The sequence below is a fragment of the Balaenoptera ricei genome, chromosome 6 (assembly GCF_028023285.1).
Source record: "Balaenoptera ricei isolate mBalRic1 chromosome 6, mBalRic1.hap2, whole genome shotgun sequence".
NCBI classification, from domain to species: Eukaryota; Metazoa; Chordata; class Mammalia; order Artiodactyla; family Balaenopteridae; genus Balaenoptera; species Balaenoptera ricei.
The window spans coordinates 115,814,416-115,836,813 of NC_082644.1; the positions used below are offsets into that span (position 1 = coordinate 115,814,416).

Here is a 22,398-nt window from a genome sequence, read left to right on the forward strand (position 1 = left end):
ACAGTGCCTACGCATGATTCATTCATTCAGAAACTGTCCAGCCAGGGGCTTCCCTGGTGGCGCAGTGGTTAAGAATCCTCCTGCCAATGCAGGGGACACGGGTTCGAGCCCTGGTCCGGGAAGATCCCACATGCCGCAGAGCAACTAAGCCCGTGCACCACAACTACTGAGCCTGCGCTCTAGAGCCCGCGAGCCACAACTACTGAGCCCACGTGCCACAACTACTGAAGCCCACGCGCCTAGAGCCCACGTTCCACAACAAGAGAAGCCACTGCAATGAGAAGCCCGCGCACCGCAAGGAAGAGTAGCCCCCGCTCCCCGCCAACTCGAGAAAGCCCATGTGCAGCAACGAAGACCCAACACAGCCAAAAATTTAAAAATAAATAAATAAAATAAATAAATTTTTTAAAAAAGAAACAAGAGTATTTAAAAAAGAAAAAAGAAACCCATTCACACGGTGTCAACATGAAGTGGACAAACATCAAGGTCGTAAGTAGAATACAGTCACTTTCTTATTAAAAACATACCTTCTAGATCTCCCTGACTATTGATTATAAAACACACCAATTGGGACTTCCCTGGTGGCGCAGTAGTTAAGAATCCCCCTGCCAATGCAGGGAACACGGGTTTGAGCCCTGGTCCGGGAAGATCCCACATGCCGCGGAGCAGCTAAGCTCGTGTGCCACAGCTACTGAGTCTGCACTCTAGAGCCCTCGAGCCACAACTACTGAAGCCTGCGTGCCTAGAGCCTGTGCTCCGCAACAAGAGAAGCCACCGCGATGAGAAGCCCGCGCACCCAACTAGAGAAGGCTCGTGTGCAGCAACGAAGACCCAACGCAGCCAAAAATAAAAAATATATATAAATAAATAAATTTAATAAATAAATAAATAAAACATACCAATTATTTAGTAATAGCTCTTCAGGAGGAAACTATATTAAATATACACATCAGTTGTGAGACACACTCCTTTGTAATATCTGTTAAAATGGGGGTTGGGAGGATGACGAAATACAGAAACACACAGAGAATAGGCAGAGGTCTGGGACGCTGTGCAGCTGAAGGCCGAGCCCCCTCACTCCCCTCGGCAGTAACCACCACCCGCAAATACGGAGCACACAGCCCATCATTTCACCCCCAAAACCCACCTGAGCCGCACACCTGACTCCAGAGTAGAAGAGGACCTCAGAGACCATTCTAGACTAGCGTCGTCAATGAGCAGGGCCCCAGAATCACCGGGAGGCTCCTAACAGACAAACTGCTGCTTCCTCCCTGTACAGTTTCTGGTTCAGTAGGTCTAGGATGGGGCCCTAGAATTTGCTCTGCTAACAAGCCCCCAGGTGATGCCATGGGGAGGGCACTCAGACCCCAGATGTGGGCCTAGCCCCTCAGCTGTATACTTCCCATGGCCACACCCCAGGCCCCAGAGCCCTCATCTCTGCCCTTGAGGTGCAGACAGTGCTCATATCGCCCCCCCTTCCCCTTCTCTGGGGACCCAGGTTTCACCTGGGGTAGGATGGGGTGAGACAGGGCTCCTCCCCAGGGGCTGAGAAATGCTGCCAATGTGCTCATGGCTCGGCACTGTCACTGCCACATCCATCCATTCAGGCTCACTCCTGCTCCCCCTCCCTCCCTCCCAGAATTTCCCTTTCCCTCAGGTTCTCTTCCCAGCCCTCCCTTCCATGTCCTTTCCTTTGAGTCTTATACACACAGCTGATGATACTCAGGTGTGATGGGAGCTGAGATGACTCCTGACCTAATTCAGCGGCTCTTTATCAGCATACCAACAAAATTTGACCCTGGTGTGAAATACATTTTGATGTTACCTAGCAGAAGCTGTATGATGGGACTATCTTGGATATAAAGTTGATGGGAATTCCCTGGCAATCCAGTGCTTAGGACTTGGCACTTTCACTGCTGGGGCCGGGGTTCAATCTCTGGTCAGGAAACTTAAGATCCTGCAAGCCTCACAGCACAGCCAAAAAAAAAAAAAAAAAACCAAGTTGAGCTGAGTGGATTTTGTGATGCAACATAGACAATTACACTGTCTCTTGTCTCGCTGGTGTGAGACCTCCAAGAGTGTGGGGGTAACTGAACCCAGAACCAACATCAAGGTACTTCAAGGTATGACCGCCTGTTCTTTTTGTTGTTGTTTTTGGGGGGATTTTTTTTTTAATATTTATTTATTTATTTATTTATGGCTGCGTCAGGTCTTAGTTGCAGCGTGGGCTCTTCATCGTGGCTCATGGGCTTCTTTCTAGCTGTGGCGCGTGGCCTCCAAAGCACGTGGGCTCTGTAGTTTGTGGCATGCGGGCTCTCTAGTTGAGGCGTACGGGCTCAGTAGCCCCGCGGCATGTAAGATCTTAGTTCCCTGACCAGGGATCGAACCTGCAACCCCTGCACTGGAAGGCGGATTCTTAACCACTGGACCACCAGGGAAGTCCGTGACCTCCTGTTTACTTGAACTTGCCTCTTGAGTATATCAGGGTAGCAAACAGTTACTCAAAAGATGACTTGGAGCTGAGAGTCAACCAATAAAGACAGTGATGATCAACATTTTCATAGAAGCTGGGAGACCATGTTATGCCACACCACCTTTGAGTTATAACTATTGTAGGCTACTCTGGTGTTGTCTTCGCATGTGTCTTGGAAAAAAAACACAAAAAACCCTAGTATCAAAACTATTAGCAAACTCCAAAAGGTTGAGAACCACAAATCTAATTCTTGAAAACATGTAAAAGGCCAAACCCCAGGTTAAAAACAAACACCCTCCAGCAGGGGGTTCCATATGCTACAGAACCCACCAAGGGGAGGAAGCAGCAGCAGGCCCAGAAAGAGGGAGGAGCGGACAGGTAGGCAACTAAGTTTAATTCAAACCAGGAGGGGAGAAATGCATCAGAATCATGCCCATGGATGACAGGACACAAGAAAAGTATCCAATTCAGTATTTCCTGGGGGCCTTTGGGACATGCAAAAGTACACAAGGCCCACACCCTGCCCTCTGGGAGCTCAGAGTCCAAAGGAGACAGACTGGAATGCCCAAAATGCAACTGCTGATAAAAAAGTTCTAGAACTAGATGGTAGTGATGGTTGCACATTGTGAATGTACTTCATATCACTGAATTTACACTTTAATACAGTACATTTTATAGGTATCTCACCACAAAAAACAGAAAAATGCACCCTACTTTCTGATAGGATCAGAATGGGCTTCAGAAAGGTAAATCTGCTGGAAAGTAGGGTGGATGAAATTAGTGGTTCTGAAGTTTTGCCACACATTAGAATAACCTGGGGAGCTTTTATAAAACCAGATTACTAGGTCACACCATACCGATTAAACCAGAATCACTGGAGGTAAGGACCAGACATTCATATTTTTCAAGACTTCCAGGGCATTCCAGGGTCGGCCAAGTTTGAGAAAGCAGATGAGTAAGGTCAAGGCGATCAGGAGCCCTTCATCTCAAACAGCTGACTGGTTGACTGACCATGAGACTCATGATCGCCCCCACCTGAACAGAACTGGGATCTCAAACTGTTTTCCCAGGAGCATCTCATTTAATCCCAAAGAAGTATTCTACCAAGACCTACTTTGCAAAGAGATCACATGACTGGCCCAAGGCCAAGCCCCCAAAGAGTCTGTGCACTCAAACCCACAGACTGGTCCCAAAGTCCAGGACCCTGTCCCTCTGTGAACCAATCGAAACAGGACAAGAAAAGTCAAATCAAGCCAAAGATCATTAATACTTAAAAAAAAAAAAAAAATCCATCACCGGGACGTAAAAGTACATTCCAATATTGCACCACTACGTGGGCCAAGCAAAGAACAATTTTCGGCTTTTCCAAAGTAACTTAAAAAAATTAAGAAAAAAAAATAAAAAATAAATTAAAAAAAAAATTAAGAAGCTGCATACAAATTTAGCTAAAACACTCATCACAGGGTTTATCGATAAGAGAAAAATTGGAAACAGTCCTTCAAAAGGGACTGATTAAATAAAATGAAGTTATAAAAAAAATTTTAAACACAAAGGATGTTCAGGGTGTACTGAGTGAAAAAAGTGGGTCTACAAAATATTATGTACAGTGTGATTTCATTTTTGCAAAAAAAAATGGGAGAAAACAGACAAAACAAAAAAGGAGCAGGTATAAACCAAATGCCTGGGGAATGAGACTGTGGGGTGGTTTTTATTTCCAGTTTTTGCTTATCCAGATTTTTTTCTAAATTTTGGACACAGAAACTTTTATAAAGAGAAACAAGTTAATTTGGAAAAAGCAACTTACCACTTTCCTCTGACCCCTGCAACAGTCTTACAACTTAATAAAGAATCTCCTTCAATAAGACAGGAGAGACTGATTCAAGTGAACCACCTGAGATGAAAGCCTTTACCCCTCAAGTATTAGAATCAGTTCTTAGAGCCCTACGGGTTAAAACTATAGCTACAAGAAAATCAACAAGCCTCAATCTCATTCTTTGTTTAAAAAAAAAAAAAAGTAAAAAGTTAGACTGAATCAGTGGTTCCCAACCTGGAATCTTTTAAAATCTGTATCTTGGACTTCCCCAGTGGCCCAGTGGTTAAGAATCCGCCTGTCAATACAGGGGACACAGGTTTGATCCCTGGTTCGGGAAGATCCTACATGCCGCGGAGCAACTAAGCCCGTGCACCACAACTCGTGAGCCTGCGCTCTAGAGCCTGTGTGCTGCAAGGACTGAAGCCCGCGCACCTAGAGCCCGCGCCCTGCAACGAGAAGCCCCTGCAGTGAGAAGCCTGCGCACCAGCAACAAACAGTAGCCCTGGCTCGCCGCAACTAGAAAGCCCGCGTGCAGCAACAAAGACCTAACGCAGCCAAAAAAAAAAAAAATTAAATTAAATATGAATCTCAGCAAACAAGAGCTATTTCAAGTATTTTTTCAAAGCCAGTGAATGTGAATTACACATTTACCTTCAGTAAAGATGGACAGATATAACTAAACTATCCGCTGCCTTTAACTAGAACCATTTCTATCCAGCATGGTGAAGTGTGAAGTGCTTTGAAGCCAGATGAAATCTGGCTTGAGACCTGCAGACTGCTGGCCTGAGGCAAGAAACCTGTCCTCAAGAGTACGACATCATAGAAACCTCATTGGTATTGGTGTTGTGAGGACATGGTCTCTGCAGGTTCTAACACCTGTGTGGCAAGCTAAGCCTGAGTTTCCTCTGCTGGGAAATATGCAGCCCCCTTGCAATGCTCATTTTCACCGAGGAAAAGCCAACATCCTTACAATGATGCGCAAGCCCTCTACTTGACCTGCCTCTCCTTACCCTCTCTGACCTCACCTGGAACTATTCTGCCCTTCTCTTTCCTCTCCAGCCCCACCTGCCTCCTCACACACACCAGATTGGCTCCAACCCCAGGGCCTTTGCACTTGAAGTTTGTTCTCCCTGGGCTGTTCTACCTCAGGTATCCACTTGGCGGACTCTCTCACTCCAAGTCCTTGCTCCAACATCACTCTCTCCATGAGGCCCGCGCGGCAGCCCACCCTCTCACTCCCCACCTCAGTCTTTCTAATCCCTCGCCCTTTTTCTTTTGTCCATGTCCACTGTTCACCTCTAACACACAGTATACTTATTTATTACGTACACTGTTTATTTCCTGTCCGCTGCAGACAAGCGCCCCGTGTAAGCTCCGGGAGGGAGCTCACCCACTGGTGACGGAGGAACCGCCACCGACGCAGCAGGGGCTCCAGGTCTACACACAGATCCCTCAGAAGCCCTGGCCCCCTGCAGCCCTGCCCTCATCTCAGACCACCTCGTCTGTGTGCTTTGGCTTAAACTACGTACTAGAAAACGGGTGTATCTCGACCTGAAGATGCAGTTTGGTCGTGTTTTTTAAGTGAAAGTTAGTCTGAAATGCCTAAAAACCGCAGTTCACACGAAATCCTTCAAAACGTCGGGGTTTTAGAGGTTTTAAAGAAACTTTTTGTTGCTATTCAAAGACTGGGGAAACTGAGACGAGGGTATCCCAAATGGTTAGTTTCTGCGAGTTAAAATATAAAAATAAAACGGTGGGACCTCAGAACCTGGCCCGGCAGCCGCGCGAGGCCCCTCGCCCTCCCGCCCACGTCGCCCCTCGCCAGGCCCGCGCCCTCACCGTCTCCCCGCGGATGCCCTGGACGCCCCTCCACTGCGAGGGCACGGACGCCACGCCCAGGGTCTCGTCCTGCAGCGGCCCGGGCCGCTCGGGCCGCTCGGTGCCCGCAGCCCCGCCTGAAGCCAGCGCCTCAGCACCCGCGCTTCCCGCGCGGCAGAGCTGCCCCGGCTGCGCGCGGGTTGCCGTGGAGACGGCTCCGCCCCCCCCCCCCCTCCGGCGCCGGCGCACTCCGACACAACCTTCGCCCCCGCTCGTTCAGAGCGGAAGGCTGGGAAGGTGAGGCTATCGGCGCCATTTTTGAATTTGTCAGCGCGCCCACCGCTCCAAGACGCAAGAAGAGATAAATTATTCTTTTCCGACGGTGCGACAAGCAATACCAGTCTGGATTCTCCAAACGCAGAGGGAGCCCGCTTAGGGCATGCGCGGCTACTCTGGGTGGGGAGGGAAGTGCGGAAGCGACGCACTCGTGCCAAGTTCAAAGATGGCGCTGAGCCTCCAGGCGCAGAGGCGAGGGCGGGAGGCTGTGGCCGCGGCGGGCTGGAGTTATGGGGCTTCGGGGCGCAGAGCTGGCGCAGCAGCGGAGTGCTCCAGCAGAGCTCCAATTGGCGACCACCTCGAAGCCAAGTGCTCGCCGTCTGATCCTCAGTTTTTGCCACAATAGAATGGCGATTTTAAATATCCATATGCGGATCCAGTGTGGTTGCGTAGTTGGAAGGCCCAAATGAGGTCGAATGTAGAAAAACGCTTGTTAAACCGAAGTTAAAGGCCCGAACAACTACCAATTACTGAGTATCTACCGTGTGTCAGGTAGAACCCAGAGCTTTCTGTATGTTGATCTTAATAATCCTTAAAATAACTCTATGAGGAATCAACTGTTACATGTCGCTTGGGGATGCTGACTGTATGAAAAATAACTGCCCCAGATCACCCATAAAGCCTGCAGCCCATTTGCCCAAGACCCCCCGGAAAGCTGCTTGGCCCCAAGGCCCTGTTCTGAGCCTCTTGGCAAGAATCCTCTGGCCATGTCCTCTGGGCCGCTTTCCTCCTATCCCTGAATTCTCAGAAGGATGGAAACCTGCCCAGTCAGAGACCCCTCTGTACCCACGACTGAGTCCTCATTGGGACCCTGTTCCAGCCAAGGCCATGAGGACCGATTAGATTAGCAACACTGGAAAGAATGGAATGCAATAGAAATTTCTTCCTAGAAAGTAGAACCAAACAAAATTCTCCTGGTGAGGCCCTCTTAACACTAGAAACATTTGCAAACATCACCAAGGATTCCAAAAATCACATTCAAAAAGAAGCTCAATGGGCCTTCCCTGGTGGTGCAGCGGTTAAGGCTCCACACTCCCAATGCAGGGGGCCCGGGTTTGATCCCTGGCCAGGGAACTAGATCCCACATGCATGCTGCAACTAAGAGTTCGCATGCCACAACTAAAGAGCCGGTGAGCTGCAACTAAGGAGCCTGCCTGCTGCAGCTAAGACCCAGCACAACCAAATAAATAAATAAATGAAAACATCTTCCCAGCAATCAATAAAAAACGTTAAAAAAAAAAAAAAAAGAAGAAGCTCAAGGCTGTGGGAATCAGGAGGCCTGGATATGAAGCCTGAACAGTGCTATGTCCTCTTTAATAGACTTGGTACTGCTCTGGGCCTTGGTTTCCTAGCTGAAAAAATGAGGCTAATAAGACCTGCTTCACCTGAGTAAGGAAGGAGAATATTTCAAGAAGAGAAGGGTGGGGCTTCCCTGGTGGCACAGTGGTTAAGAATCCGCCTTCCAATGCAAGGGACACGGGTTCGAGCCCTGGCCCGGGAAGATCCCACATGCTGCGGAGCAACTAAGCCCATGCACCACAACTACTGAGCCTGAGCTCTAGAGCCCATGAGCCACAACTACTGAGCCCACGTGCCACAACTACTGAAGCCTGCGTGCCTAGAGCCCATGCTCTGCAACAAGAGAAGCCACGACAATGGGAAGCCTGCACACCGCAACGAAGAGTAGCCCCGGCTCACCGCAACTAGAGAAAGCCCGCGCACAGCAACGGAAACCCAACACAGCCAAAAATAAAAAATAAAATAAAATAAATAAATAAATTTTTTAAAAAAGAAGAGGAAGAGAAGGGTGGCCCACAGTATTAAATGTCCCAAACAATTGCACAAGAGTAGTGGAAACAAAAGCCAGCCTGCAGAGGGTTTAGGAGGGAAAGGAGGAAGTAGAGAAAGTAATGGATAGTATTGGGAAGCTCAACATAGGAAGTAAGTGTTGAGTGTAAATTGGTTAAAACTAATTGGAGGGTAATTTGACCTTAAAGTGTGCCTCCTCTTTAATCCAGAAATCCTACTTCTGGGAATTTTTCCTGAATCAACATCTGATTCACACAGACACTGAGACCCAAGGATATTCAGCAACTATTCATTTACGGTAGTATTACTATGATAATAGCAAGATCCTGCAGTCAGCCTAAATTTCCAAGCAAAGTCGTGGCACACAACAGGTATTCACTAAATATTTGAGAAAGAATGGACAGTAAGCCTTTGGTTGAGTAATTATGATACATGGTATAGAATCTCAGGTGGCCATTAAGAGTGTTGTTATTTGCTATTTATTTATTTATTTATTAAAATTTATTTAATTTTATTTATTTTTGGCTGTGTTGGGTCTTCGTTGCTGCACGCGGGCTTTTCTCTGGTTGCGGCGAGTTGGGGGGCTACTCTTTGTTGTGGTACGTGGGCTTCTCATTGTGGTGGCTTCTCTTGTTGGGAGCATGGGCTCTAGGTGAGCAGGCTCAGTAGTTGTGTCTCGCAGGCTCTAGAGCGCAGGCTCAGTAGCTGTGGCGCACAGGCTTAGTTGCTCCACGGCATGTGGAATCTTCCCGGACCAGGGCTCGAACCCGTGTCTCTTGCATGGGCGGGAGGATTCTTAACCACTGTGCCACCAGGGAAGCCTGTTATTTGCTATTTAAATGTGGCAAAATGTTTGCAGGATATTAAAGTTTTTATAAAATGCAATTTATATACATTGTATCCTGTTTTTATAACAATATATGTTTCTAACAAAACCTAGGGGTATAGATCCAAATACGGATAACAGATGCCTCTGGGTAATTTAAGTTTTTCTCTCTTTGTAGGGTTCAAGTTTTATGTGGTTTATTTATGAAAAGAAAGGAGGGAATGAATGAACAGACAAATGCTTAGCGAGCTGGAGAGAGTATTATACCTTGGGTGGGCAGGACAGTTGGGGAAACATTTCCAGGGTAGGAGAGTCTTGAGCAGGCAGATGTGCCAGAAAGGAGAAGGCTGAAAGGGTGAGCAGGACTCACTAGAGGAGGAAGGGGAGGAGGAGGAGGAGCAGTTGGGCAGCAAGTGGCCCTGTGGTGTTTCTCCAGCCCTCTTTTTCCCATCCTGAAGCCTCAGGCACTCTGGCCATTCCCTGTTACCCTGACAGCAATTCAAACGCCTCCACCTGACCTCTGGCTTCCATGTACTTTCCCTCTACCTGGAGCACTCCTCCCTGCTCTCCTATTTACTACGAAACCAGATCCCAAGCCCATTGTTGGCTCTCAGGGGACTGAGTTTCTCTTCTCTAGAGCACTCCTCAAAATTGTAATTTAGTAACAAGGTAGTATTGCCTGTCTTTGCCCCAGTGAGTCAGCTCCTCCAACATGGGGAACGTAGCTGTCCCCAGAGCCCAGCACTGTGCCTGGCACACAGTAAAGACTAATTGAATGGGGCTTCCCTGGTGGCGCAGTGGTTGAGAATCTGCCTGCCAATGCAGGGGACACGGGTTCGAGCCCTGGTCTGGGAAGATCCCACATGCCGCAGAGCAACTAGGCCCGTGAGCCACAACTACTGAGCCTGCGTGTCTGGAGCCTGTGCTCCGCAACAAGAGAGGCCGCGATAGTGAGAGGCCTGCGCACCTCAATGAAGAGTGGCCCCCACTTGCCTCAACTAGAGAAAGCCCTTGCATAGAAACGAAGACCCAACACAGCTAAAAATAAATAAATAATAAAAATAAAGGAATTTAAAAAAAAAAAAAAGACTAATTGAATGAATGTCTAGCCATCAGTAAGAACAGTTTCCAGCCTTATACGTAGGACAGAGCCCCACTCACTTTTTTTTCTGGCTTCGCCATGAGCTTGTGGAATCTTAGTTCCCCAACCAGGGATCGAACCCGGGCCCTCGGCAGCAAAAACGTGGAGTCTTAACAACTGGACTGCCAGGGAATTCCTGAGGACAGAGCCCCTTTTAAATCTCAACTGGGCCTCACCCCAGGTCATTTCCAGGAAGACTCCTGCTTCCTACCTCTACTTCTTGCTGCAAAAAAGTTCAGTCAATGTGTGTTCAGAGAATGTTCAAATGCATTCAAGGAGACAAAAGAGTCAAAAAAGAAGACATCCCCATTTTAAAACCCTGGTGGCAATTCTTTCAGGAACATTCAGTTCTATTTAGTAAAACAACTCAACTTCTGAATGTCTCTACCACGCTCCAAGGACGAAACAATTATATAATAATAACACCTCCTAGAGTATGGAGTTCTCAATATGTGCTAAGCACTTTGCATGAATTCTCACAACATCCTGATAGGTCAGGTATTATTACAACTCACATTTCACTGATGTGGGAAAGAACGAAGGCTAAGAGACCTTTGTGACTTGCCCATGGTCATGCATAGCTGGTGAGGTGGAGGTTGGACTAAACCCCAGAACTGCCTGATTCCAAAGACCATTCTCCTTTCTTTAAATCATTCCATGCTTCAATTTTCTTATTTATAAAATTAGATTGCTAGGCCTATCCCATTGGGTTGAAATAGGACTGAATGAGTTAATACTTGGAAAGCAAGCCCACAAAGCAGTACATAGTATGTTATCAGTACTTATCAGTACTTCTTAATTATTAACATTATTATTACCACCAAGCCATAAGGGATCAGAGAGACCACACAAAGGGAGGCTGGGCCTTAAAGGATGGGAAAGATTAGTCCTAAATTACAGGGTAGGTTCTCAGCACACACACACACACACACACACACACACACACACACACACACACACACGACTGGCCATCTAAATAAGTGCCTTCCCCCAGGTTGACACCAATTATGAGCTAGGCATTGTGATAGGTTCTGGGAACTATGATGGTTCCCGCCCTCAACAAGCTTACAGTTGCACAAGAGAGAGTCAGTCACAAAACCCTGCCTCAGCTCTCAGTGATGGCCAGGGATGTGTGGCCAGCAGAGGGCCCTCTGCAGTTGCGGATCAGGCCTCAGGGAGGAGAGGGCTTCTAGGCTGAGGTCTGAAGAAAAAAAAGTCAGCCTGGCAAGGACAACTTGAAGATGAAAAATAGGAGTAGGAAGAGGGGGAGAGTCTTCCAAGTAGAAGGAAGAACTCTGCGAAGAAGTCCCCAAAGCAACAGAGAACCTGGTGCCTTGATGCTGCATGTGAACAGGGGCCAGATCATGAAGATGCTAAAGGGACATGGAGCTTGGACTTTATCACTAGATCACCAGGAAACCAGTGATGGGTTTTCAGCAAGGGAGTGACTTGATTGGATTTATGTATTTTAAGAAGATGCCTGGATGTAGAGTGGAGAATGGATTGTGAACAGCTAGATTCCCTTAGCCCAGGACAGCCGTGCTAATTCATTATCTCTAAGGTGGGCTCTGGGATTTCCCTGGTCATTCTTTTGTGCTCTGAGGTTTAAGAGACACTTACTCAAGAGGAATCCCAGAACTATTTAGAGTAAAGGCAGTATCAGTGAAATAAGAGAGCCGCTCAGAAGAGGAAAATCCCTTGGAGTTCTGGGCAGTAGGCATTACCTCACAGTCACATAGGCAGGCTTCCCAGCTCAGCCCTGGGAAGCCTTTACCAGCCCAGGTAAGGGCTTCAGTCATTCATTCACTCATTCATTCATTTATTCAGCAAATGATTATCCTACACCCCCTACGTGTCAGACACTGCTCAGGAGCAGCCGACACCACCAAGCAGTTCTGCTCTCTTGGAATTTACACTCTGAGCGTTGACACATAAGTAATTATAGGGTAAAAAGGGCTTGGAAGAAGCCTAGGGTCATTACTACTGGGGAGATGGAGGGTGGGGTGGGAAGGATGTGGTGATAAAAGGCCCAACCCCATGCCTCTCACATGGAAGAGCACAAATAACTATTTTATTCAACAAATACTAATGGAATGCCTACTATAAGTCAAAGACTAGAAGAAAAACAAAGCAGAGGAAGGGAACAGAGAAGGATAAGGGTACATCTGGGAAAAACTATTTTATCTAGGGCAGACAAGGAAGACCTCTAGGAGGAGGTGACATTTGAGAAGTCAGTTCAATCCCTCCAGGCCTCAAGATTCCCTCTTGGCCTGCCTGCTTTCTGCCTCTCTCGGCCTTTGCTTCCACCCAGCACAGGCCCCATCCCTCCCCCACCCGGAAAGGCCCCTGCTCAAAGGTGGACTAAGACAAAGGCTTAATAAACTTATTAAAACAGCTTTGTCAGAGCTGGAGTCTGAGAGCGGGAAGGAAGGGAAGGACAATGGGGTACAACTCCCGCCCCTTCCCCAACCGGGAGCCCAGGATGATAAATCCTCCCCGCACTCACAAGCATTGCTGTAGCTTCAGCCCCAGCCTTGAGCAGCCATCCGTCCACTCAGGGTCAAACGAGGCCTTGATTTTTCTTTGGACCTCCTGTGTGTGAGTCCCCACACTTAGCTGGGTTAACGACGGTTACTAGAATGTCATGGAGGGGAGTTTGGCATCTGGCATTAGGGTTTCAAATCTTGGCTTATTCTGTAGTCCCTGTGTGACTTTGTGCCCTTCCTGTCCCTCTCTGAGCCTCACTTTCCTTGGCCTGAAATGTTTCTCTCCCAGCCCTGCAAGGTGCTGGCTCCTTTTTTTTTTTTAATTTTTTTTTTTTAATTTCGCGGTGCCGCATGGCTTGCGGGCTCTTAGTTCCCCCACCAGGGATCAAACCCAGGCCCACGGCAGAGAAAGCACTGAGTCCTAACCACTGGACCGCCAGGGAATTCCCTCCTTTTTATTTTTTAAGTCTGAGACAAGATTTTTCTTCTTAGACCAACCTTCCCTGAAGACTTGATTGAAAGAGGCTTTCCTTGTTATTCTCCATTGCAACCCTGTTTGGCTGCCTTCTTGGCAGCCTTCTTAATTTGGTATTACACATTCACTGCTTGTTTCCTGCTGGGCAGTGTGTGTCTCCTCACTCTACCATGTGCTGGGACCACTGTCTCCTTGGCTTCAAGTTTACCTGTGCCAGGCCAGTGCTCACCCACAGTAGGTAGGTCATCAATAAATATGTGCCCACCTTGAGTGAACACATAAAGTGGGATGATTACAACACTTGCCACACCTGGTCATTGTGAAAAATTCAGTGCATCTGGCACCTGAAAGAGCTTAATAAAATGTAGCCATAATTAACGTACCTGTTCTGCGCATGCTTTTGTGTGGCCTCTGTAGGGCCACACCAGGGGCTGGTGTGGCCCTACAGAGGGAGAGCGGAGGTAAAGCAAGTGGATATTCACGATTCCAAGTGTTACAGTCCCCATTATACAGATTACGAACAAACAACTGAGGTTCAGAAAGGAAGAATGATTTGCCACACAGCTGAGTGTATATATGTCTTTTGTTTTTAGGAAGCAGACTGGCTTAATACACGAAGAGAACCTTCAATCAGTTACCTTGTAAGGTTATGACGTATATAATTATTCTGGGGCTATAGTTTATTTATTTGTATCCTTTTTAAAATAAATTTATTTATTTTGTTTATTTATTTTTGGCTGTGTTGGGTCTTCATTGCTGCGCACAGGCTTTCTCTAGTTGTGGTGAGTGGGGGCTACTCTTTGATGCAGTGTGCAGACTTCTCATTGCCGTGGCTTCTCGTTGCAGAGCACGGGCTCTAGGCATGCGGGCTTCAGCAGTTGTGGTTCGCGGGCTCAGTAGTTGTGGTGCACGGGCTTAGTTGCTCCACGGCATGTGGGATCTTCCTGGACCAGGGCTCGAACCCGTGTCCCCTGCACTGGCAGGTGGATTCTTAACCACTGTGCCACCAGGGAAGTCCCTATTTGTATTCTTTTTTTTTTTTAATTATTTTATTTATTTATTTATTTATTTATTTTTGGCTGTGTTGGGTCTTCGTTTCTGTGCGAGGGCTTTCTCTAGTTGCGGCAAGTGGGGGCCACTCTTCATCGCGGTGCGCAGGCCTCTCACTATCGCGGCCTCTCGTTGCGGAGCACAGGCTCCAGACGCACAGGCTCAGTAGTTGTGGCTCACGGGCCCATTTGCTCCGCGGCATGTGGGATCTTCCCAGACCAGGGCTTGAACCCATGTCCCCCGCATTGGCAGGCAGGTTCTCAACCACTGCGCCACCAGGGAAGCCCTATTTGTATTCTTTTTAACTTTTATTTTATTTTATTTTTTGGCCGCACTGCAAGGTATGCGGGATCTTAGTCCCCTGACCACGGATTGAACCCAGGCCCCCTACAGTGGAAGCATGGAGTCTTAACCACTGGACAGCCAGGGAAGTCCTGGGGCTATAGTTTAATTCTGTGTGATAACAACTTCTTCTGGAACAATCATTTTAGTCTGAGAAATGCCTGAGAAATTTCCTAAAATTGAAGAACAATGAAAGAAGTCAGGCTCACTAAATATTAAGAAACAGATAAAGTAAAGCCAGATATAAAAGATGACATATTGTATGATTCCATTTATATGAAATGTCCAGAAAAGAAAAATTTATAGAGACACAAAGTAGATTAGTGGTTGCCTGGGGCTGGGGGTGGGAATGAGCATAAAGTTTCTTTTTGGGGTGATGGAAATGTTCTAAAATCAGATTGTGGTGATGGTTATACAGCTTTGTAAATTTACCAAGAATCATTGAATCTTATGCTTCAAATGAGTGAAATATATGGCATGTAAATTACACCTAAATGAAGCTGTTAAAAAAAAGAGAGAGATGGGCTTCCCTGGTGGTGCAGTGGTTAAGAATCCGCCTGCCAATGCAGGGGACACGGGTTCGAGCCCTTGTCTGGGAAGATCCCACATGCCGCAGAGCTACTAAGCCCATGCGCCACAACTACTGAGCCCGCCCGCCTAGAGCCCATGCTCCGCAACAAGAGAAGCCACCGCAATGAGAAGCCTGCGCACCGCAGTGAAGAGTAGCCCCTGCTCTCCGCAACTAGAGAAAGTCCGCGTGCAGCAACAAAGACCCAATGCAGTCAAAAATAAAAATAAATAAATTAAAAAAAAAAAAGTTGAAGTCTTAAAAAAAAAGAGAAATAGTCCAAGTAAAATAATAATATAGAATGTGGAATTGACACTGGGATAATCATAGATATCAATTCAGCTGAACAGCAAGTCCAGAAACAGACTTAAGTATATATATATATTTTTAAATAAATTTATTTATTTATTTTTGGCTGAGTTGGGTCTTTCTTGCTGCGTGCGGGCTTTCTTTAGTTGCGGTGAGCGGGGGCTACTCTTCGTTGCGGTGCGTGGGCTTCTGATTGCAGTGGCCTCTCTTGTTGCGGAGCACGGGCTCTAGGCATGCCGGCTTCAGCAGCTGAGGCTCACGGGCTCTAGAGCACAGGCTCAGTAGTTGTGGCGCACAGGCTTAGTTGCTCCATGGCATGTGGTATCTTCCTGGACCAGGGCTCGAACCCGTGTCCCCTGCATTGGCAGGCGGATTCTTCACCGCTGCGCCACCAGGGAAGCCCAAGTATATATTTTAATGTTTGTCAAAGGTGACATTTCAGAGCGGAATAGAATACTTAAATTGCTCAGTAAACGGTGTTGCCCTCAAAATCCCTGCAAGCACACACACTCCATTAGTCTATGAGATTTGAATGATGGAGCCATATCGTTTTCATTTCTGCAACCATAAGACCTAGCTCAGTGCCTGACAACATATAATATCCACTCCACAAAAGGCTGAGCTGTCAATTCCTTGTAATTTTCAAAGTCTCAGACAAGGGAATTCTCATCTTTTAAAGAGAAAATTCTGGGACTTCCTTGGTGGTCCAGTGCCTAAGACTCTGTACTCCCAGTGCAGGGGGTCTGGGTTCGATCCCTGGTCAGGGAACTAGATCCCACATGCCGCAACTAAAAGGTCCTACGTGCTGCAACTAAGACCCGGCTCAGCCAAATATATAAATAAATAAATAATTTTTTTAAAACAAATTAATTAATTAATTAATTTATGGCTGTGTTGGGTCTTCGTTTCTGCGCAAGGGCTTTCTCTAGTTGCGGCAAGTGGGGGCCACTCTTCACCACAGTGCGCGGGCCTCTCACTATCGCGGCCTCTCTTGTTGCGGAGCACAGGCTCCAGACGCGCAGGCTCAGTAGTTGTGGCTCACGGGCCTAGTTGCTCCGCGGCATGTGGGATCTTCCCAGACCAGGGCTCGAACCCGTGTCCCCTGCATTGGCAGGCAGATTCTCAACCACTGCGCCACCAGGGAAGCCCTAAATTTTTTTTTAAAAAAGAAAAGATCGAGAGCCTTGCTTACATCAAAATAAAATACTTTAGTAAGTCTCAAAAAAAATTTAAAACCACTAAAAATACAATGCAAAGCAAATAACCTAGGGAAAATATTTTGTAATATGTAAAAAAGAGGCTTATATGCCTAATATATAAAATACACTTATAAATTAACGAAGAAAAGAGATACATCATAACAGGAAATTGGGCAAATTGATATGAATGGACTATTTATAAAAGAAGAAATGCCATTGTCAAGAAGCATAAGAAAAATTGTTCTGATGCAAATCAAAACTACAATGAGGTACCACCTCACTTTAATGGCCATCATTGAAGTCTACAAATAACGGGACTTCTCTGGTGGTCCAGTGGCTAAGACTCGGCGCTCCCAGTGCAGGGGGCCTGGGTTCGATCCCTGGTCAGGGAACTAGATCCCACATGCCGCAACTAAAGATCCCGCACGCCCCATATGCCGCAAATAAGACCTGCGCTGTCAACCCAACTTAAAAAAAAAAGTCTACAAATAACAAATGCTGGAGAGGGTGTGGAGAAAAAGGAACCCTCCTACACTGTTAGTGGGAATGTAGATTGGTGCAGCCACTGTGGAAAGCAGTATGGAGAGTCCTCAAAAAACTAAAAGTAGAGTTGCCATATGATCCAGCAATCCCACTCCTGGGCATGTATCTGGACAAAACTATAACTTGAAAAGATATATGCACCCCGATGTTCACAGCAGCACTGTTTACAATAGCCAAGATACAGAAGCAACTTAAATGTCCATCGATAGATGAATGGATAAAGAAGATGTGGTATATATATATACAATGGAATACTACCCAGCCATAAAAAAAGAATGGAATAATGCCATTTGTATCAACCTAGATGGATGGACCTAGAGATTATCATACTAAGTGAAGTAAGTCAGAAAGAGAAAGACAGATATCATATAATATCACTTATATGTGGAATCTAAAACATGACACAGGAAATTTCCCGGCAGTCCCAGTGGTTAGGACTTGGCGATTTCACTGCCAGGGTGTGGGGGTGCGTGTGTGCAGGGCCAGGTTCGATCCCTGGTCAGGAAAATAAGATCCTGTAAGCCATTCAGCAAGGCAAAAAGTAAAAACTAATTAATTAATAATTAAAAATAAATAAAATAAAATATGACACAAATGAACTTATTTATGAAACAGACTCACAGACATACAGAACAGACTTGTGGTTGCCAAGGGGGAGGGAGGGTGGAGGAGGAATGGAATGGGAATTTGGGATTAGAGATGCAAACTATTACATACAGAATGGATAAACAGCAGGGTCCTACTGCATAACACAGGGAACTATATTCAATATCCTGTAATAAACCATAATAAAAAAGAATATAGGACTTCCCTAGTGGGGCAGTGGTTAAGAATCCGCCTGCCAATGCAGGGGAGGGACACGGTGTCAAGCCTTGGTCCGGAAAGATCCCACATGCTGCGGAGCAACTAAGCCCGCAAGCCACAACTACTGAGCCCGTGTGCCACAACTACCAAAGCCCACAAGCCTACAGCCCGTGCTCTGCAACAAGAGCAGCCACTGCGATGAGAAGCCCGCGCACTGTAACAAAGAGTAGCCCCCACTCGCCGCAACTAGAGAAAGCCTGCGTGCAGCAACGAAGACCCAATGCAGCCAAAAATAAAATAAATAAATTTATATTAAAAAAAAAGAATATATAGGGACTTCCTTGGAGGTCCAGTGGTTAAGACTCCACGCTTCCACTGAAGGGGGCACAGGTTCGATCCTGATCCCACATGCCACGCGATGCAGCCAAAAAAATCCCCCCAAAACGAGTATATATACATACATATATATGTATGTATATATATATGTATGTATATATATATGTATGTATATATATGTATATGTATATGTATAACTGAATCACTTTGCTGTATATCAGAAATTAATACAACATTGTAAATCAACTGTACTTCAATAAAGAACAAATCAAAAAAAAAAAGAAAAGAAAAACTGTTTTTCTGAGATAAAATTTTCCACCTACTGAATATGAACTTCAGAGAATGAGGCAGGGTTCAGTGAAATATACACAAACACTGCAGGAGAGCAGCTGGACAATTGGGCAACATGTTACAAACCCTTAATATTTTACATACTTTCCCACTCAACAATTGCAGTTCTAGGAATGTATTCTAAGGAAATAATCATATGTGTCAAGATTTAGTTGCCAGGATGTTTATCACAACGTTGCTTATAATAACAAAATAGTAGGAACATCTTAAATTTCTATTGTCAAGTTTTGGTTAAATAAATTATAGCACATTTACCCAACAGAAAACAATATAGTAATGAAAAATGTTGTCACAGGAGTATATATAATGGCATGAAAAGATGTTAAAGAAAAATCGTTAATGGAAAAAATTAGACTAAAAACCAGCTTTGTACAATAATCCTGTTTAAACTGCACACAAATACATATTATAGGACATATATGTTTTGTTAGTAGTTCCTATCTCTTTTTTTTTTTTTTTCAGGCACAGCTTTTTTATTATTTTTTGTTTGTTTTGTTTTGAAATCAGTAGAAGAAACTGGGTCCTAGAAGCTGCAGTGATCTAAGCAGCAGCAAGTTTGTGCATTCATCCTCTTGTTTTTGTTTAAATACGTTTAAATTATCACACTGCTGACACACCTCATTTGCATGAAATTCTGCACCATATATACTGATTGTGATCAAGTTACCTCCCCTCATCCCGGGGCAGGGGGGAAACTACCCTGGAAGATAATTTTCACTGAAATCTAACCAAACTTCATTAAATAGACTGTGAGAAGATTATAAATGATATGAAAAATAACATTTGGCCATCAACTTAAAGAATTGGTTTACCTATACAAATTTTTGTAATTTTTAATATATTCTACCATCATATGGTCCTCAGAATTAAAGCATAATGAACAGAAAAGAAAAGGAAAAAGAATGCAACTGAGTGCTAAGGCAGAACATCTTGCCAGAAGTAATGAAGGTAGAGTATATACTAAGTATCAAGTGCAGAATTTCATAGGGCCAACAAGGTAACAGTCTATATTTTTCACTTACACAGGCAAAGTGGATTTTGCAATTACCAGTTGCCTTAAATGCACCAAATAAAGCTCCTAAAATTGATACTACAAGGCGCCACCTTAAGTTTTCCAGGCTGCAACTGTGCATAATTTTAAAATGGTTTTCTTAAATTTATTTATTTTTTTAAACATAACACGAGGAAGGTGTTAAAACTGGTGTAATAGCTCAATAGAATAAGTATTCCAGATTTTGGGAGGGATGAAGAGGGAGATATTCAGAACCCTTCACCAGAATCCCCCCAACTTGATCATAGTGGATTAATGATGTGCTTTGTGGATGTGGTTAGTCAATGACACCAGCTTGATGGACCTTTCTTTCGGCACCAAATCCCACTGAGTTATCTGGTCCCCTTGGCTGACGAAGAACCACTAGGCGAGGGGCACTGGCATCATCCAGGGTGATGTTCTTCAAGCGATTGACCAACCTATCAGGTCGTGGAGCTGCAACAGCCTTGGGGCCCTTGCAGACTCGCCAAACATTGCAAGCACTGCACTTGCCAGTGTGCTGATTAAAAATACTGAGAATTCCACCTCCTCTCCTGCCTGTAGCTCAATGCCATCCTGAACTTCTTTCACATGGAAAAAGAGCTTCTTGCTATCTCCTACTTCATAGTTAATGAAGCCAAACTGATCTTTCACACACTCCACTGTGGCCCTACGCAGGGGTGTGATGTTGTAGGCCATAGTCTGTGCATTTTGGCCCAGGACACACAATTGGAACTTGATGCTCTCCCCTTTCTGTAGGCAATCCCCTTTGTTGGCCATCCCAACTATGCCAAATGGATAGACCTCACCTTTCATATCTCCTTCGTCCATGATCGCAATCATTCCTTGGTACTCAGTCTGTGTTGGATCAACACTCCTCAAGGGGCGAAGAGTAGTTCCTATCTCTTGATGGTGGGATACTGGTGTAACTTTTTTTAAAGACTATTATTAATTTTTTTTTTGTTTTTTGGCCGTGCCACGCAGCTTGCAGGATCTTAGTTCCCTGACCAGGGATCGAACCGGCCCCCCACCTTCCCCCTCCCCCCCGCCCCCCATCCTCCCCTTCCCCTAGTCCCCGCCCCAGACAGTGAAAGTGCTGAGTCCTAACCATTGGACCACCAGGGAATTCCTTATTATTAACTTTTTAATAAGTACCAAGGAGCCAGAGAACAGTGTGAGGGCCATGAAAGAGGTACCAAATGACCCTCAGGCCCTGGCACCCATTTAAGACAAGAAATGCAGAATGTGGGATCTTAGTTCCCTGACCAGGGATCGAACCCGTGCCCCCTGCATTGGAAGCACAGTCTTAACCACTGGACAGCCAAGGAAGTCCAGAAAGACACTGGTTTGAATCCTGAGTCTTCTATTCCTATCCTTTTGATTTTTGGACAAGATTCTTTGGCTGTGAATTTTTCATTTGATTTGATTCTCTCATCTGTAAAATAAGGACATAATACTGTCCTGGAAAGGTTGATGGGAGCGTTTAAAAGGATAATGCTATTGAAATCCTCTCATACAGCTATGGGTGTTTGGGATGTTTTGGAAAATTCTGGTTCCCAGAGAGAGCCTGGCCTCAGGGTTATAGAACGTCATGATCCTGTCAACTTTTGGGTGGGGTGGAGGGAGGCCATTTGCCTTGCCTCCACCTTGTCTGCAGCCAGTTCTGGAATGGAGCAGAGTTGCACAGTTGCCTGGTAACACCTCTGGGAATCCAGGAAGTTCAAGTTTTGGAAGCTGTGGAGGAAAGGAAAGGTGGGGTCTTGCATGTTTGAATTTAAGCTGACGTGTACCAAGTGGTGCTGTTCTTATGTGATGTAAGTGATTCTAAGTACTAGAGCTCAGGTAATCTTTGTTTTGTTTTAATGTAATAGATACACAGGTTCAAAATTCAAAATGTACAACACGGCGAAGAGTGAAAGATCTCCCTGTATCCCTGTCCTTTCATTTCTCACAACCCAGTCCCCTCCCCAGGGATGGCTGAGTTATCACCTTCACAGGAGTCCTTTAATAGCTGTGTTACAAGTATACAGGCAAATAAGTGAACATGTATTTTTTTTCTACCCTCCCTTTTACACAAATGGTAACATACTACCTGCTTGGTAGGATCTTGCTTATTTCGCTTCACCATGGCTCTTGTTCCCTATTTGATTTAATGGTTGCAGCTCATTCTACTGTATAGGTTATACCCTTTAGTCACCCAAAGCCCAAAGAAGTTGTTAGGTTGTTTCCAATCTTTCACTTTTATGATGTTGCAGTGAATTGCCTTGCATAGGTGCCACCTCATTTATCTGTAGGATAAAAAATAGAAGGAGAATTTCTGGGTCAAGGGTATGTACTTTTGCACTTTTGATAGATACTCTGATGGTTAAACTGCCCTCCAAAGGGGCTGTATCCATTTCAGGTGCCTTCTCCCAGGTAGGCTGTTTTTAACTTTTGGATCTCAGGTTGGTGGGTAATAAAAGGGAATCTCAAGGTAATTGGAATTTGTATGGGTCTCATGAAGCTGCTTTTGCTACTCCTCACTGACCCCCTTGTCCTTTGTTTCTAGGAACTGAGCTGGTGCAGCATCCTGTCAGTACAATCCCTTCCGGCTGCTACAAGCAAGGGATTTGGGGTTTGCCCCTCAGCTTCCATAAGTGTCCTTTGCTGATACACCCAGAAATCTGTAGCTAGGGCATCTGTCCTCTCT

At 45.7% G+C, this 22,398-nt stretch overlaps 1 protein-coding gene and 1 pseudogene across 1 annotated transcript in view; both read right to left on the minus strand.

Annotated features, from left to right (window-relative positions):
• DYNC2I2 (dynein 2 intermediate chain 2) overlaps positions 1-16,938 on the minus strand; it is a 37,592-nt gene extending 20,654 nt beyond the window's left edge. The window contains exons 1-3 of the mRNA XM_059926692.1: positions 16,927-16,938; positions 13,561-13,619; positions 6,126-6,375 (exon numbers count right to left, since the gene is read on the minus strand). Coding sequence (XP_059782675.1) covers positions 6,126-6,375; positions 13,561-13,619; positions 16,927-16,938 — 321 coding nt within the window. The remainder of the gene's footprint in view (positions 1-6,125; positions 6,376-13,560; positions 13,620-16,926) is intronic.
• A 2,873-nt stretch (positions 16,939-19,811) lies between these two features.
• Positions 19,812-21,475, minus strand: LOC132368114 (cold shock domain-containing protein E1-like; annotated as a pseudogene).
• Positions 21,476-22,398: the final 923 nt, after the last annotated feature.